The following is a 16,450-nucleotide window of genomic DNA, read 5'->3' on the forward strand; positions in this document are numbered from 1 at the left end:
TTCTTGACCTGCATATAAGTTTCTCAAGAGACAAATAAGATGCTCTGGTATTCCCATCTCTTTAAGAACCTTGCCACAATTTGTTGTGCTCCACACAATCAAAGGCTTTAGCATAGTCAATGAAGCAGTAGTAGATGTTCTTCTGGAACTCCCTAGCTTTCTCCATGATCCAGCGTATGTTGGCAATTTGATCTCTAGTTCCTCTGCCTCTTCAAAATCCTGCCTGTACTTCTGGAAGTTCTCGGTCCACATATTTCTAGAGCCTAGCTTGTAAAATTTTGAGCATAACTTTGCTAGCATGAGAAATGAGTGCAATGGTGCGGTAATTTGCACATTCTTTGGCATTGGCCATCTTTGGGACTGGAATGTAAACTGACCGTTTCCAATCCTATGGCCATTGTGGAGTGGTTTGCCATTTCCTTCTCCAGTGGATCACCTTTTGTCAGACCTCTCTGCTATGATCTGTCCGTCTTGGGTGGCCCTGCACGGCATAGCTCATAGCGTCACTGAGCTACGCAAGCCCCCTTGCCATGTCAAGACAGCAATCCTTGAAGGGGGTATGTCCTGGCAGGGGTTAATAAAGGGGTAAGAGTTCTACTTTTTAATTTCTAAAATATTGTTCTCAAGTGTCTAATTCATCCCACCACTTTTTTGCAGTAGTGGTTCTGGCTTTTACCCTGTCTCTTTTTATTACTCTCTTCCTCTGAGAATTTCAGGATGGTGGTGTACATATATTCCTCTTTTCCTCCCAATCCCACGGATCTCCCACTTTGGGCTATACGTGAACTACACTTGCCCCCAGGTCTAGAAAACAGCGAAAGGCCGAGCTGTGCCACCCTAGACCACCTGCGGCTTCTCAAGGGAAGGACACGGCCGGACTCCATTTCCCAGCAAGGCGCAGGGAGAAGAGGCGAGTCACATGACCATGCACGCACGCACGCCCGTCCGCAAAGCTGAACCCGGCCTGCCATGCCATAGAGGCAGCGCCTTGCAGTCGCCGCCGCCGCCCCCTTCAGAGCAGCCGACGGGAGCGCGGCGGAGAGGGAGAAAGGGGGCGGAGCGCCATCACCATGGAGCCCGAGCACCGGACCCGGCTGGGGATCCCCGCTGAGGCCTCGGCCCCCTTCCCAGCCCGACCTCAGCCCCGAGAGCAGGAGCGGAAGCGGCAGCAGGAGAAACTCTCCGGGGTGGTGAAGAGCGTCCACCGGCGCCTGCGCAAGAAGTATCGCGAAGGTAACGGTGGGCCTGCTGTTTTCTGCCGCGGGGGATGGGGAAGGCGCCGCCCTGGCCGTTGGGCCTGCGCGGTCAACCAGCCCCTCGGCCGCTTCCCGCGGGCTGCGACAGGGACAGGGAGCTGGGTCCCGGGAGCGGCCGCTTTCCGCCCTGGGTGGCCGGGTGTTCGGGGCCTGGGGGAGAGGCTGCTGCTCGGGAATGGGCGCGGCGGGGCTGGGGGACTTCTGCGGTCCCCGCTGCTGCCCCCCTCCCCATGTCTTGCTCTTCAGGGCACCGCCTCCCTTCGTTTGGGGCTGCTGGCTCAGTCGGCGGTGTGTCGTCGTGTTAAAGGTGACGCCAAACTAGAAGCAAGAGCGAGGCGTAGCCTGTAGGTGAAGTGCTGGTACGGAGGATCTGGAATCTTGACTGAGTGGCTGCGAGATTAGTGGCCCTCATTTCAAGCTATACTGTGCTTCATTGGTTTAAATTGGTTTAGAGTGGAGTAGCTCAGCACAGGATTGCACAGTTAAGGGACTCGTTTTACCTTCATCCCGGGGTTGCTTTTTTGCAATTACGTCTCACATTTCAAAAGAAATCTTTTATTTTCAGAGCTGCTTCATCCTCAGACGTATGATGATGCATGCAAATGTGGTGTCCGTTACTTTCTTAGAAGGGTTTGGTGCAAGTCTGCAAAAAAGTGAAAATAATCTAATGCCCTATTCCACCTATTAGTAGCCTGAATTTGATAAATGTTAAAGTGCTGGCAACTTCAGGAAAGATAAATCTCTTCTCTTCCAGTTATAATTAGGAATTTTCTCTTTGTAGTTTGTTTAAAGAACTTTTAAAACTGGTATGCAAATAACCTTTTGAATTTGTGGTATTGTGGATCAGGTAACTGAGTTTCAGTGGACAGTGTTATACTACATCAGTAAATGTCTTAGATTTAAAAAAATGCTCTCCTGATATGAGAGTTTCCATCTGTTGCACCAAGATCATGGTCCTGGTATTGCATCCTTCCTGTCTTTTACTTTCTCTGAACTTCAAGTAATCCAGCTCTGGTTTTATATCTTCCTCTCAAAGGAAAGGTTGAATGGGTAACATTTCCGGTAAACTTAATTTAAGAAATAATATGTATAGCCTAATACTAATTGAGTTTTTTGTTTGCTTAATCTGAGCCATCAATCAAATAATTAAAATAAAACAGTTTTTATTCTCCATAATAATCTACAATGTTCTGTAGAGCCCCAAGACTAAGAATTGCTAATATACTTAAATGTACACAGCAAAGGGGTGGAAAACCTGAACAGGAACAAAAATATGTTTCATAATCTCAGTCTCTGTCAAGGCATTCAGCTCTTCCAATTTGAGGCAAAACTATAGGATGGAAAATTTAAGCCCATGATGACTTGAAATGGGACTTTTATAATGGAAAAATTTAAGAAGACTTTGGCAAAGAGTTATTTCTCTGGTTTTAATTACTTGTTTACAAATTAGTACCCATTCGAATGAAAAGAATAGCCAGACAAATCAAGTTACCACCCTTACCTTTAGGGGAGATGGTGACAATGTATAAAATCATGTGACAATGTATAAAAAAACATACTATTTAGCTTACTTAATATAGATATAATTTGATATTATTTGTTAGCCAAGTAGAATGAAGATACAATTTAAATGTTAGTTTGTGCAAGAGTGAACATTTCCCATGTAGTATTTATAAATATATTGTTGTTTTAAAAAAAGCAGCCCTAAAGGGGACATTTCAGTGAACGTTGGCTTGAAAAAGCAGTCCTGAAATAACCCTTGATGATCTTATTTCCTCGTTCTTTATAGCTGTGGCAATATGATGTCTAGCAGTGCCATTATACTTTTGCTTCTGTGTCAGCACAGTAGTTTTTGACACTTATTTCGGATGTGTTGGTTTTTGGCAGTAGCAAGTGTGAAAAGGATCTAGGAGTCTTAGTAGACCATACATTGAACATGAGTCAGCAGTGTGACTCAGTGCCTAAAAAGGCACTACCTCACAAGGGGAAATCTGTTGTAGGGAGAAGAATGGAAAGGCGATTGTAAACCAGTTTGAGACTCCTGGTAGAGAAAAATAACATATAAAAATCAATTGTTCTTAATTCCTGTTAAGACATGGCTTCAGTAGTTTTCTTGAAAACTAGCAAGATAAGAAGAAGCATGTGTCAGCAGTATTTTATTTCCCCATGCAAGAAAAACTATTTTAAGGTTTTTGATCCTATCTGAAACATTATGTGCCCTTGTGGGCATCATAGTCCAATCAGGATTCCAATAAGCGTTATTTTACTTGATAGCGTGAACAGATCAATGAAGAAAGATTGAAGAAAATGTCTGTGTATAGCCTAAAAAAAGAAATGTGTCAATGATTTCCAGATATCCAATGGGTTAGAAAAAGAACTGGATTCCTTGAGCCACTGAAGTTTATTCAAAACAGCAAAGGCCTTCTCAGCAGCAGATGCCTTGAGAATAATTTCCAATAACATTGTCTTACATTGGGTCCAACTTTCAGTCCAGTGGCTCCTCAAGAGGAACAAGAAGAAAAAGAAAAGTTGGTTCTTACATGCAGAAGGAGTCTCAAAGCAACTTACAATCGCCCTCCCTTTTCCTTCCCCACAACAGACATCCTGTGATGTAGGTGAGGCTGAGAGAGCCCTGATATTACTGCTTGGTCAGAACAGCTCTGTCAATGCTGCGACAAGCCCAAGATCACTCAGCTGGCTGCATGTGGAGAAGTGGGGAATCAAACCTGGCTCACCAGATTAGAAGCTTTACACCAAGTTGGCTCTCAAAATCTTGATTGGAGGTATTTTACTGCACTGCTGTCGAATGCTGAGTGGTCTTGCATGCAAAGCTTATGCTCTGGAGCCTCACTAATTAGCAGTGACAGAATCTTGAGTAGCCAATGTGGGCATTGCCTTAGTGGAGTTTAGTATCATGTACTTCTACATATGGATAATTTCTTTATCAACCTGTGTTGAAAAGGAAAGGGATTTGGTGGGCATGATTTCTAAGGTACCTGTATAGTGTCTTAATTGTCTGGAGTTTCCTCACTGGTGATTGCTGGTTCAGACGTATGTTATCATATGTTATCATTCTCCATGTGGACTTGTAGTTTTCACTCAGACCTGCAATTACATGAAGGAAGTAACTCATGAAATTAAAATGCATGCAGCGTGAATGTGTATGAATTCCCTCAATTTCTGTCTTTCTGCACAACCTTGGATACAAGAAAATGGCAGCATTCATGTGACTGGGTTCAACTATACTTTTTGCATGTTTACGCACGCACGCACACATGTGCTTTGATGTAATTGTTGGTGCATGTCTGGTGTTTTGTATGGCAAAGGCTATCATTTGAAATAATCTAATGTGAATAAAAGGTTTTCAGTTATTATTTTAGTAGTTTTAGTTATTAACATTTTTCAAATTGCCGATTTATTTTGGTAATTCTCGATTGTTTCTGAAGGAATGGTACCCATTAACATATACATGTTAAAACGGTTGTAATTTTTTCCCTTAAGGACTTGATACATTGTATATTTTTCTAGTTTAATCTATTTTCAGTATTGTTGGTATGCCATAAAATCCTTATCCATGGTTCCTCTATATATTTGTGAAACAGCCTGGAGAGGTGGAATGGTCCGGGGTGTCCGAGTTGGAATAGGGCCAATCAGGGTGCAGCCCTGCCCCTAGAGCTCCCTCCCTCCCTGGACGTTAGCCACGTTCCTCTCAGATGCTCCACAGACAGAGAGAAACACACACAGAGCCCTGCCAGACCGAATAGGAACCCTCATTCCCTCCTATCGCTCCTGCTGCAAGGGAGGCAGAGAGAGACACAGACAGAGCTGCCCCAAGCTGCTGACCAGCCCTGCTTCACTCCTAAGAATAAGCCCTAATTACCTGCTATGCCTCCTGCTGCAACACAAACTGAGAGACATGCAGTGAGAGGGAAAGAGAGGGACATAGAGATCTGCACCTCCTGGTGTCCCCTGGGTCCTAGCACCCATTACATTCCTGGTTGCAATGGGCTTTCTTGCTAGTCTATTGATAATCTTTAATATATGTGCTGCTTATTGAATATTTTGTAGGGAGAAGCATTTTGTTGCCCCAAGGAAGTGGACTATAGTAATTAAACCTGCCAAATTGTTGCATTCCAAGTACTCTGATTCTAGTAGCAGTTCTTTGATCATTCAGTCTGACCTTTATCAGCTGACTCTTGAGAATCACTGCTGCTGCCTGATTCACTGTTAACCAAACCTAGAGGGACAAATAAAATAAAAGCAAGAAAGGGCAGGTGATGGCTGACATTTGAGAAGAGTATATAAAGTAGGCCTCAATACACAGATACACGTCATGGTGTCAGCTGTTTTCTGATACGTAAAATGATTGCTTTCTATTAGTGCGAGCTTAACATCCCTGATGACCACAATGGGGTAGTAACTGACCTGGAACCAGACATCCTGGAATGTGAAGTCAAATGGGCCTTAGGAAGCCTGAGCAACAATAAAGCTAGTGGTGGTGACAGCATTCCAGTTGAACTATTCAAAATCTTAAAAGACAATGCAGTAAAAGTGCTACACTCAATATGCCAGCAAATTTGGAAAACTCAACAATGGCCAAAGAATTGGAAAAGGTCAGTTTACATTCCAATCCCAAAGAAGGTCAATGCCAAAGAATGTTCTAGAGATCAAATTGCCAACATACGCTGGATCATGGAGAAAGCTAGGGAGTTCCAGAATAACATCTACTTCTGCTTCATTGACTATGCTAAAGCCTTTGATTGTGTGGAGCACAACAAACTGTGGCAAGTTCTTAAAGTGATGGGAATACAAGAGCACCTTATTTGTCTCTTAAGAAACTTATGTGCAGGTCAAGAAGCAATGGTGAGAACTGAACATGGAATCACTGATTGGTTCAAGATTGAGAAAGGAGTACAGCAAAGCTGTATACTGTCGCCTTGCCTATTTAACTTGTATGCGGAGGACATCATGAGAAAGGCGGGATTAGAGGAGTCACAAATTGGGATCAAGATTGCAGGGAGAAATATCAACAACCTCAGATATGCAGATGATACCACTCTAATGGCAGAAAGTGAAGAGGAACTAAAGAGCCTGTTGATGCGGGTGAAGGAGGAGAGTGCAAAAGTTGGCTTGAAACTCAACATCAAGAAAACAAAGATCATGGCATCCGGCCCTCTCAATTCCTGGCAAATAGATAAGGAAGAAATGGAGATAGTGACAGATTTTATTTTCCTGGGCTCCAAAATCACTGCAGATGGGGACTGCAGCAAAGAAATTAAAAGACGCTTGCTCCTGGGGAGGAAAGCTATGGCAAATCTAGACAGCATCCTAAAAAGCAGAGACATCACCCTGGCAACAAAAGTGCGTTTAGTCAAGGCTATGGTATTCCCTGTTGCAATGTATGGCTGCGAAAGTTGGACCATAAGGAAGGCTGAGCATCAAAGAATTGAGGCTTCTGAACTCTGGTGCTGGAGAAGACTCTTGCGAGTCCCTTGGACTGCAAAGCGAACAAACTGGTCAGTCCTAGAGGAGATCAGCTCGGACTGCTCCTTAGAAGGCCAGATCCTGAAGATGAAACTCAAATACTTTGGCCACTTCATGAGAAGGAAAGACTCCCTGAAGAAGAGCCTAATGCTGGGAGCAATCGAGGGCAAAAGAAGAAGGGGACGACAGAGAATGAGGTGGCTGGATGGAGTAACTGAAGCAGTAGGTGCAAACTTAAATGGACTCCAGGGAATGGTAGAGGACAGGAAGGCCTGGAGGATCATTGTCCATGGGGTCACGATGGGTCGGACACGACTTCGAACCTAACAACAAATTAGTGCAACTGTGACCATATTCTAGATTTGAACTGCGTAGAGCATTTCTTTCTTGCAGCTTTCCAGCATTAATTACATCAGCATAAATTTTATAAAAACAAGCACAATTTTCCATGTGTGTAGTATAGGCTCTTGGAAGAAAAGGAAATGAGGACTGAATTATTTCTGCCACTGGGTTCCTTTACGTCAACAGAATTGTTGAATGTGTAGTTTTTCTAGCATGAACTTGAAAGCCAATAAAGGGAGTATATCAAAGAAAGCTCTCTATATGGCTTCTGCTTTTACCATTCACCTCTGCTCCCTTTCTCAGTAAGGTTCAAATCCAGTGGCACTTCTAAGACCCAACCAAGTTTATTCAAGGTATAAACTTTTGGGTTCATTCACCTTCTTCAGAATATGGTGGCAATAACCTCTGTTCTGTTATGTATAGTGTAGAGTAACTCTCATTTAATTAAAATAATATTTTATTTTCATAACTGAAATTATTTTATTTATTACCTGGAAGTCTGAATATGTTTAAAAAGGCAGAAAGATAACTCCATCAAAACTTCTCAAATATTGTGGACAAGGCTGCTTTGAAAGTCATGCATATAATAGCCAGATGGAAGTCTTCAGCATTCATTAACTTTTATAGAATGTTTAGATGGGATTTCTTACAAATGTTTCATAGCATCTTTCTTCATGATTAAGTAAAGATCCATACTGTGTTTTTCTAGGGGCGTTGGGAATGTGATATGTGTTAAGTAGACAACTTAAGTTACTGACTCCATTGCTGTTCAGTTAAATAATCTATATTGATGAGGATTACTTCATGAAAGTAGATGCTTGTAGCACAGCCCGGACTCTGGGTTTGATCACCATTCTCACTTTTCATCTCCAACTCTTGGTTGCTGTATTGTTGTTTAGTGGGAGACTTTGATAAAATCTGGCGTGAACATTGTGAGGATGAGGAAACTCTCTGTGAATATGCCGAGGCAATGAAAAATCTTGCAGACAATCACTGGACTAAAACCTGTGAAGGAGAGGGCCGTATTGAATGGTGTTGCAGGTAAGCCTTTTCATTGTCTGTGGGGTTAACACATGAGCTGTTTGAATGCAGACCTGCAGCCCCAATCTGTATTTAAAAACTGGTTGTTTATGCTTGCTCAGCAACACACATTTTGGGATCTAGCAGCTTTCAGAGTTCAGGTATCTGTCTTTCAGCCTCTAGCATGAACAATGTATTAAAAAGACATAGAAGCTAACACACCTTGTAAATTCTTTTTCCTGCTGAATTTCATTTTGACTCTGTTTTAAGCAGCAGGTTCAATCATGGATTAAGACTATGCTTAAAGATGCAGCAGTTACAATCTGGGTTATATTCATGTAGCTAGAAGGAAAATAAATCTCATTACTGTTTCTGGGACAGATGTGGCCAGCACAGTGCTATAACACTTGAATTTGGATGTCATTGTTAACTGATGTAAAAATGTGTATTCACCAGGCTGAATGCAGTCTAATGTAAAGTATCTGCATTTCAGTAACTGTTGATTCTTGCTAATGAATGAAATGAGGAATAATGTTGAATGAAAGGCTTATAAAGTGTGAATAGCCTGTTTTTGTATAGTAATTTCCTGAGGATGATCCAGGGGAGGAAATAGAACAGAGATAGGCAGGGAAAGTCCAAAAAAGAAAACCCCCAACAACGGGAAAAATTCTACAAGGAGGTATACTTTTTAAAATAGGGATCCCGCATGAATTGTATGGTTCTAGTTAAATAGAACATCAGCACCCTTTATTGCTATGTATATCCAGGTTGCAGCATTGATGTATAATGCATAGTTCTTATGATATCCACAGATGTAGTAGTATAGAATCTGAAATTCATACCCTAGCTTATGGATAAAACTAAATGGAATTTGATCCCTCTTCAACGCCACCTTTCTCTAAGTTTCCCCTAAACTCAAAGTTCTGCAGAAGGAGTTAATACAGAGTATTATTTTAGTCATGCTTGTTACTTCTGTTATTGTCTATATGCAAGCAGTTTTCTGGAAAAATGACTTCTGCCTAACTTGTCTTTTAAAATCTTGATGTGCAAGAGGTCCTTGGACTAGGGGAATTTGAATTCACCATACATAATTTATTTTTGAGAACATTAATCGATACGATACAATAACATTTCTTGTATATAGCCAAAGGCCATTACAAAGCATAGAACATTAATCTGAATTTCAGTTTTCAAAATATAGTAAGTACTAGTAATCAAGCCCGATGTAATCTAAATACAGCGGGCGCTAGACCAGGGATGGTCTGTCCGGAGGAAGGGGCCAATCAGGCCCCTTCCTCATCACGGACAAAGCCCTCCCACCAAGCCCTTAACGAATTATTTAGTCTGTGGCGCCCGTGGCACCGCGGGTGTGTTAAGGATTTGTAAGGACTGTGATGAGACTAAATGAAGGAATGTATAAGTTGCCGGATAACATGATTTATTTGTATAGGACATAAATTCCAGACCTGTTCAAAGCCTCTCTCGATTACTGAACCTTCACCAGATGATGCATGTCCCATCTAAGTTTCCTTAAGTAAACAGAATGTGCTAGGATTCAAATAATAATCAGATTTGAAATTAACAGATTAACTCCAGTCATGATACTGAAAAACACAATTCAGTACCAACAGGATGCAATTATCCTTCAATCATTTGAGTGCATTTTAGAACTCTGCATTAGGAGCACTTATTGAGCAGTCTAAGGAAACACAAAACTGCATGTCTGTTCAATACATCCTATGAAAATATACTGTATATTGTTACCAAATGTAAGGACAACATGTATAAACTTACTTGTCTGTGTGAACAGGAATCAGGCCCAGGTTCAAACAGAATGGAGTGAGTACTGCATGCTTAGAGATCAAGAAATGTCACCCCATGGCAGATACTTTAATAGATTAGAATGATCAGTGATATTTTATTGAGGAAAACCTGAGTTACAGGTAGAGATGGGGAAATACTGTCTATCTGTTTGGGAATCATTCATGTGGCTTAGTTTCATTGGTACCTGACTGGTACACTAGTTGTGGCTCGAAGGGAGATCTGAGGATGGGTGCTTGGCTTGTGCTAAGGAGGCAGTCCAGCAGCAATTCCTGGTAATAAATTCAAAGAGGGAATTAATCTGCCTCTGAGCTACCAGGGCACACAGGAAGGAAGAGCATGTGCACAATTAGTGTACTGTTTGACATTGAAAAGGGGATCAGTTATGAGGATCAAGCACAATAGAAAAAAGCATTGGATTTTGCAATCTTGCTATCAAGTTGGAAAGTTTTCTGATTTGTGCAGAAGAGAAAATCCCGTGAGGCTGAAGTTTGCTGTTTCAGTCAGAGGAAGAGGGAGATATGTGAGAGGTTGGTCCATTTGGACAAGAACTAGCTGCAAAAAAAAAAAAAAACCTTTGGTACAAAGATAACGAAGAAAACCTTAACTTGGAATCTTCGGTTAGATCAAAATATACAGCATAATGGCCATGGTGCCTTGGGAATGTTCAATTTGGCCTACCTTCCCAATTCCCTTCTAAAGTTGCTGAATACCAAAGGACCGTCCTAGATGAGCTGGTCATTGCCTCAGATTTCATAATACAGAGTGGCTCCATTTTTGCCTCATGACTTCTGGTAGACCATTCTGAATCTCGCCAAGTGCTAATCAAAATGTTAGCGAGTGATGTTAACGAAATGGAGGCATGTCAGGCTTGGCAAGAATATTCATACATTACTTAAACTGTTGTACAGTCACAGTAAGATATCTTTAGAAAATATGAGAGTAAGGCTTGAATCCAGTGGAGCAAATTCTGCAAGAGAATAAAATGTCAGTGATTTTCCCCTTCCTTATGCAGACCTCATGCTATTCTTTGAGTTCTGTATCTTCCTGAGTGATATTTCAGGGACTTTTTGGAATACAGAAGAATAGGGGAATTTCTGCTCTGTGGATATAAATCTAAATGTCACCTTTGGTATGAAAATTATTATTTCTTTGATTTTTTTTTTTAGTGTATGTCGGGAATATTTTCACAATGGTGGAAAAAGGAAGGCTCTTGAAAAAGATGAGAAACGATCAGTTCTTGCTACACAAAGTACTCAAACCATGAGTGTTCACCTGGCTCCAAACACAGCAAATACTTCAGAACACTCCATAAACACAACTTTAATGGATGAGTAAGTGTTTAATAGTGGTTAGCGGAGGTGTACATCATTATTTGGATTTAGCATTGCAGCCAAGTTAATAGTAAGTACGATTTATCTAAAGCCAACCATTTTAAGTCTCTGATTGCAGTGCAAAACAAAACATTGTAATTAGAACTTTTAAAAGCTTGGCTTAGACTGGCTTAACATTAACTCCCTCCTTCCAAGAAACTATCCAGTACTAAGATCTCTAACTGAATTCGTAAAACATTCATTTAACTACATCTTCCAGAATTCTTGTGGAGAAACCGATGGCAACTGAAACTTGTATTTTAGGTATCCCTTTTGCGTCACAGTTTGGATGTGACATTGTGTGGAACTTAATACTCATAATCTATTTTATAGTAATATATGCTAATACCCATGGAAGTAAACCATAACTTTCAAAACCGATTGTTTTAAACCGATTGTTCTATGCCAGCCTTGTGATGTCTTTATTTGAATGCTGAACTCTGAAATGCCACTTTAGGAACCTTAAACTGAAGAAATGTTTTAATGGTATAAAATTACAGTTGCCCTCTGAACTTTGTTAGTATGTTAATGCAAATGTATCATTGACATTGTTTTAAACCCAGAAATGAGGCTGGCCCCTGGTTAGTTTTTTTTTATACTCTTGCCCAATTTTTCTCTGTCCTACAGTAGATCCCATTTTGGGGTGGTCAAAGGAGACCTGTCCTTCCTTTTTCTTCAGGATAATGCTGGTTACATCTTTTTTTAAAAAAAAAAATAAACCCTGACAGAGTAGGACACAAATCAAACAAAACTGATGTATGTTCTATGTGCAGTTAAAACACATGTCCTGCTTTGAGCAAAATTACAAATAACTGCTTTGTGCTTTTAAAAGGTGACTTCATAAAATGAATTCCTTTCCATTTAGACTGCTACACCCTTCAGAGAAGATCAGATTACTTGATGTTGGTAGCTGTTTTAATCCATTTCTGAAGTTTGAAGAATTTTTGACTGTTGGCATTGACATTGTTCCTGCAGTTGAGGTATGAAGCATTGACACAGCAACTTATTCAAAAAAATTGTTTACAAATAGTCACTGCAGAAAACAATCATCATTGTGCAAATTATCATTTGAGTTGTATTAACAGTGTGTATCGCTTGGAGAGAAGATCACACCGTTTTTTTTTTTGTTTACAGAAATGCTATATAGGAAAAAGCACAACCAGTACGTCAGTTCAGTAATCTTGTCATTAATTTGAGTTTTTTTGCTACAGAAACAGTTAAGCATTGTAAACCCCGCAGAAGAGACCAGAGCACATTAAGTTCTGTGAAACCAGTGGATTAAAGAAATGCTTAACTCTGGCTGAGCTGTGTCTTAAATCTCTTCTGACTAAAATACTGAAATGATGAACTTTTACTTTCTGAATGGCTACAATTCGGTATTTGAAGGTACCTGCCACAATTCTTTTTATTTTTATTTTTACAAGCCTATATTGGTAAGCCTTTTAGTGTTGGATGATCAGTATAATAAGGCTTGAATATTCACTTCTGAGCATGTCAGGCCTACTCTTTTTTCTTCTGTTTTTTTGCAGTCTGAACTTAAATTCAGTTTAGTGATCTCATGTCAAAAGCTACTGTGCTCATGTGTTGTTACTTTCTGTTTCAAATGGATCGTTTGTATATACCCAACTTGCATCCTAAGAATACATAATCACATAACTAACTCTGTGCTTCTTCCCCCAGAGTGTCTACAAATGTGACTTCTTGAACCTTCAGATTCAACAGCCTCTTCAGCTTGCACAAGATGCCATAGATGCTTTTCTGAAGCAACTGAAAAATCCTATTGATTCTCTGCCTGGGGAATTATTCCATGTTGTTGTCTTCTCTCTCCTCCTCTCTTACTTCCCATCACCTTATCAACGATGGATATGTTGCAAAAAGGCCCATGAACTTCTTGGATTGAATGGATTGCTGCTTATTATCACTCCTGACTCTTCCCATCAAAATCGCCATGCTATGATGATGAAAAGCTGGAAAATTGCAATAGAATCCCTAGGCTTTAAACGTTTCAAGTATTCAAAATTTCCTCACATGCATCTCATGGCATTTAGAAAGACCTCACTTAAAACTACTAGTGACTTGGTGAGCAGGAACTACCCTGGGATGTTATACATCCCCCAGGATTTCAACAGTATAGAGGAAGAGGAATTTTCTAACTACTCTTGCTATGTCCGGTCAGATGCTGAAGACGAACAACTGGCATACAGCTTCATGGAACTTCCAGATGCTCCTTATGATTCAGACTCTGGGGACAGCCAGGCCAGCTCAATCCCTTTCTATGAGCTAGAAGATCCAGTTTTACTTTTAAGTTAATGTAACTATTAAAAATCTGCTTCAAAGTCCAACTCCCTTTACTATAAAATTTGCCATGTTGACATCTGTTCCCACACAAAAAAGGAAAAGCAGGAGGTTTTGAGAACTTGCTATTTTTTTCTACTTAGAAATTTTAAAATTTATTCTTGTATTGAAAATTTACAGTGTGTGTGTTATGCAGAATGGCTTGTGTCATAGCATAAACAGGGTTTACTCTAGTGTTTGTATCATTGAAAGGTATAGGTTTTTTCCCCTTCCAATGCTGTGATCTTGCAAAATATGCAATCTTGATTTTTTTTAAATCTGTTGATAAAGGTTGAGGTTCATTCTAGCCTTTTCAGAAGGCTTCATAGAAAGAGCCAGTAGGCACTGTTAATGAATATCAGTGGGAAATGTTTGGAAAACTTGGCTAGCTTAACTGTGATCTGGTAAAACAAAAATCTGCAAAATAGTTCTACTTAAATGATCCTCATTTGGACTGCATATAATCTTCTTGTGATTCTTTGAATGACACAGAAAACACACACAATGGGTAGGCATAAATAGTTTTTGTAAACTTCATAACTATAGTATATTGTCACTTCGTTTCTAGTGACATCATTGTCCACTCAATTGTTTTTTAAAAAATATCTTGTGTTGAAAAACATTCTGTCCAAAGTACTTACATTGGAAGTCTCAAATCATGGATATAGGAATCATGTGTCTGTGAAATCTGCACATTACTTGAGTTATGAATCCTGCACATTACTTGCCTGTGAATTGAATCAAAAGTAGACCAATGTGTGAAAGATTAGCCATCCAATGTGCATTATATTTCCTACACAACATGCTCTGAGATTTGGATGCTAAGGAATTAATTTGTTTGACACTAATTCCTTAAAAATTAAAGTTGTTTTAATAAGCACCTGTATTTTCATTACACAAGACACTTGAATCCATATAATTAAGGATCATTTCTATACATAATACAAGAGAATCAGTTTACTGATCTGGTTCAAACCAGTGGCTGAAAGAGAGATTAGTTTCACAATATCCAGATGCTGATACACAGCCAACTGCCATTTCAAAAATGCCACTGCAGACCTTGTAAGGTTTAAAAAACAAAAACCTTTATGCTCTCACCAAAACTTTGCACTGAAGTTCCACAACTGTTTTCTGTTTGCTTTTTGTGTGATGCATTCTTAGTTTTATACACAATTTCATATAGTGTCACTTTATATTTAAGCATGATTTTTTTTACTTCTTGCATGTTGTAGGCATTTTAAATAGCCTCTGAATGACTAAACTTGATTACTGGCTAAGTTATCTTTGAAAACGAATACCATTTCTGTAATTCTGACAAGGATAGCCTGATCCAGCTGTATGTTTTGTAACACAATAAGGAGAACAACATAAGCAACTAAGGTGAAGCAGTTTCAAGTGCAATCCCATGCAGAGGAACTCTGCATAGGATTGTACTCCCAAACTGCCCATTTTTTGCCCCTTTTGGTCCATTCTGCTACTGTTTACTGCCTCCATAATTGTTCACAGGCACTAAATTTAAGGGCTGCAGGGTAGCACCTGTAATATTTGGCAATAACTGTTGGAAATAGCCTTGGTAGACAGCTGTGAGAAAATTTATGCAGCACACCTGTTTTGCAGCAATTATTATGCAGACAGAGCTGCTGCTACACAGGTACTTGTGTTGGCTCCCAGTGCAATAGGTGAGATTTCTGTTTTCAGTAGCGGGAGTCCAGTATCTCATCCTACAGTTGGTTATTATACATTACAAGGGAGCAGATGTTCAGTCTTGCATAAACTGCTGTCAACAAGTGATAGTCCTTTGAGGAGCACCATCTTTGCGATTTCACCATTACCAACTTGATAGGCAAGAAGATAGATGAGCTTGCACTCTTGAAAATAGGGCAATAGTGGGCAATTTTGCAGGCCACCTTTGTCTCCTTGACCTATCATGTCAAGTATTTTAACAATTGTACCTCCAACAACTAGTTGCTGGCCAGGTAAATAGATTAATCTAAAGTCTTTACTAAACTAAAAAGCTTCAGTTTTTTTTACACTGGAGTACTTAAAACTATTGTGTCGTGCTACCTCTCATTTAAAAAATACTGCTTACTCATTCTCCAAAATGTGCATGATGTGCTTTTATTAATATTGGGAGAAAGTTGCCAGGATTCCCTAGCATGGATGCATTTGTTATGTGTATGCTAATATCATTTGTTTTCTTGTTCATTCAAATTATATACTTGAATCCAGGTCATGGTTATATATAGATGAAATTGTTTAAAAATTGAATGGTAGACGTCTGCCAGTAATATCACCAGTGGCTAGGTGAAAGTGGAAAGTGTTGTGGGTCCTTCACTAGGGGAGCAAGTTCTTTCCCCCCCCCCCCTGTTTTCAAATGTAGATACCTCTTTCAGGGTGATTTTTCCCCCCTCCCAATAAGATGGATGGATATAATTACTTAACAAGGGACTTCCTGCTATGCTTTGTTGAATTTTTACTTGATCTTTCTTGAAGTGTAGTTTTCAAGATGGCTGGTTAGGTTTGGAAGGCTTCTCAAGCTTGACATTGTGCTAAGGACAATATATCCAGTTCCATACAAGCAAGAAAGCATACTACCAACTTTTGTATTTGTGTTTTCTTGTTTTTCTAAGATGGTTTGGTTGTTCTTTGAATAAGCACATTAAAAAATAACAGTTTTGAGTGTGTTAGTGAATTGGAGTGTATTTTATCATGTGGTGCTACATAATCATACAAAAGAATACAGGGTGTGTAGACTTATTCCACTTCAAAATCAGATTCCTGTGTGATGGATGGTAGGTCATTCCAGATTTATATGCAATG

General features: G+C 39.9%; 1 protein-coding gene across 3 annotated transcripts; it reads left to right on the forward strand.

Annotated features, from left to right (window-relative positions):
- Window positions 1-937: 937 nt before the first annotated feature.
- Window positions 938-16,314, forward strand: SAMTOR (S-adenosylmethionine sensor upstream of mTORC1). Of its 3 annotated transcripts, XM_077338500.1 has the most exons (6): window positions 1,113-1,233; window positions 3,856-4,039; window positions 7,982-8,123; window positions 11,093-11,257; window positions 12,162-12,276; window positions 12,977-16,314. In XM_077338500.1, exons 3-6 carry the CDS (start codon window positions 8,053-8,055, stop codon window positions 13,604-13,606), a joined length of 981 nt encoding a protein of 326 aa, XP_077194615.1. In that variant the 5' UTR covers window positions 1,113-1,233; window positions 3,856-4,039; window positions 7,982-8,052; the 3' UTR covers window positions 13,607-16,314. The 3 variants fall into 3 exon arrangements, with proteins under 3 accessions (XP_077194612.1, XP_077194615.1, XP_077194614.1); XM_077338497.1 differs by lacking the exon at window positions 3,856-4,039 and having other exon boundaries at window positions 938-1,233; XM_077338499.1 differs by lacking the exons at window positions 1,113-1,233; window positions 3,856-4,039 and adding an exon at window positions 1,269-1,615.
- The last annotated feature ends 136 nt before the right edge of the window (window positions 16,315-16,450 follow it).

This window comes from Paroedura picta, chromosome 5 (genome assembly GCF_049243985.1).
Source record: "Paroedura picta isolate Pp20150507F chromosome 5, Ppicta_v3.0, whole genome shotgun sequence".
NCBI lineage: Eukaryota > Metazoa > Chordata > Lepidosauria > Squamata > Gekkonidae > Paroedura > Paroedura picta.

Excerpts from the sequence above, each read along its gene's own strand:
- SAMTOR (XM_077338497.1), top strand. The coding sequence starts at position 1,071 with ATGGAGCCCGAGCACCGGACCCGGCTGGGGATCCCCGCTGAGGCCTCG. Across the intron at positions 8,124-11,092 it reads CGTATTGAATGGTGTTGCAG|TGTATGTCGGGAATATTTTC; the intron begins GTAAGCCTTTTC and ends TTTTTTTTTTAG. Across the intron at positions 11,258-12,161 it reads AACACAACTTTAATGGATGA|ACTGCTACACCCTTCAGAGA; the intron begins GTAAGTGTTTAA and ends CTTTCCATTTAG.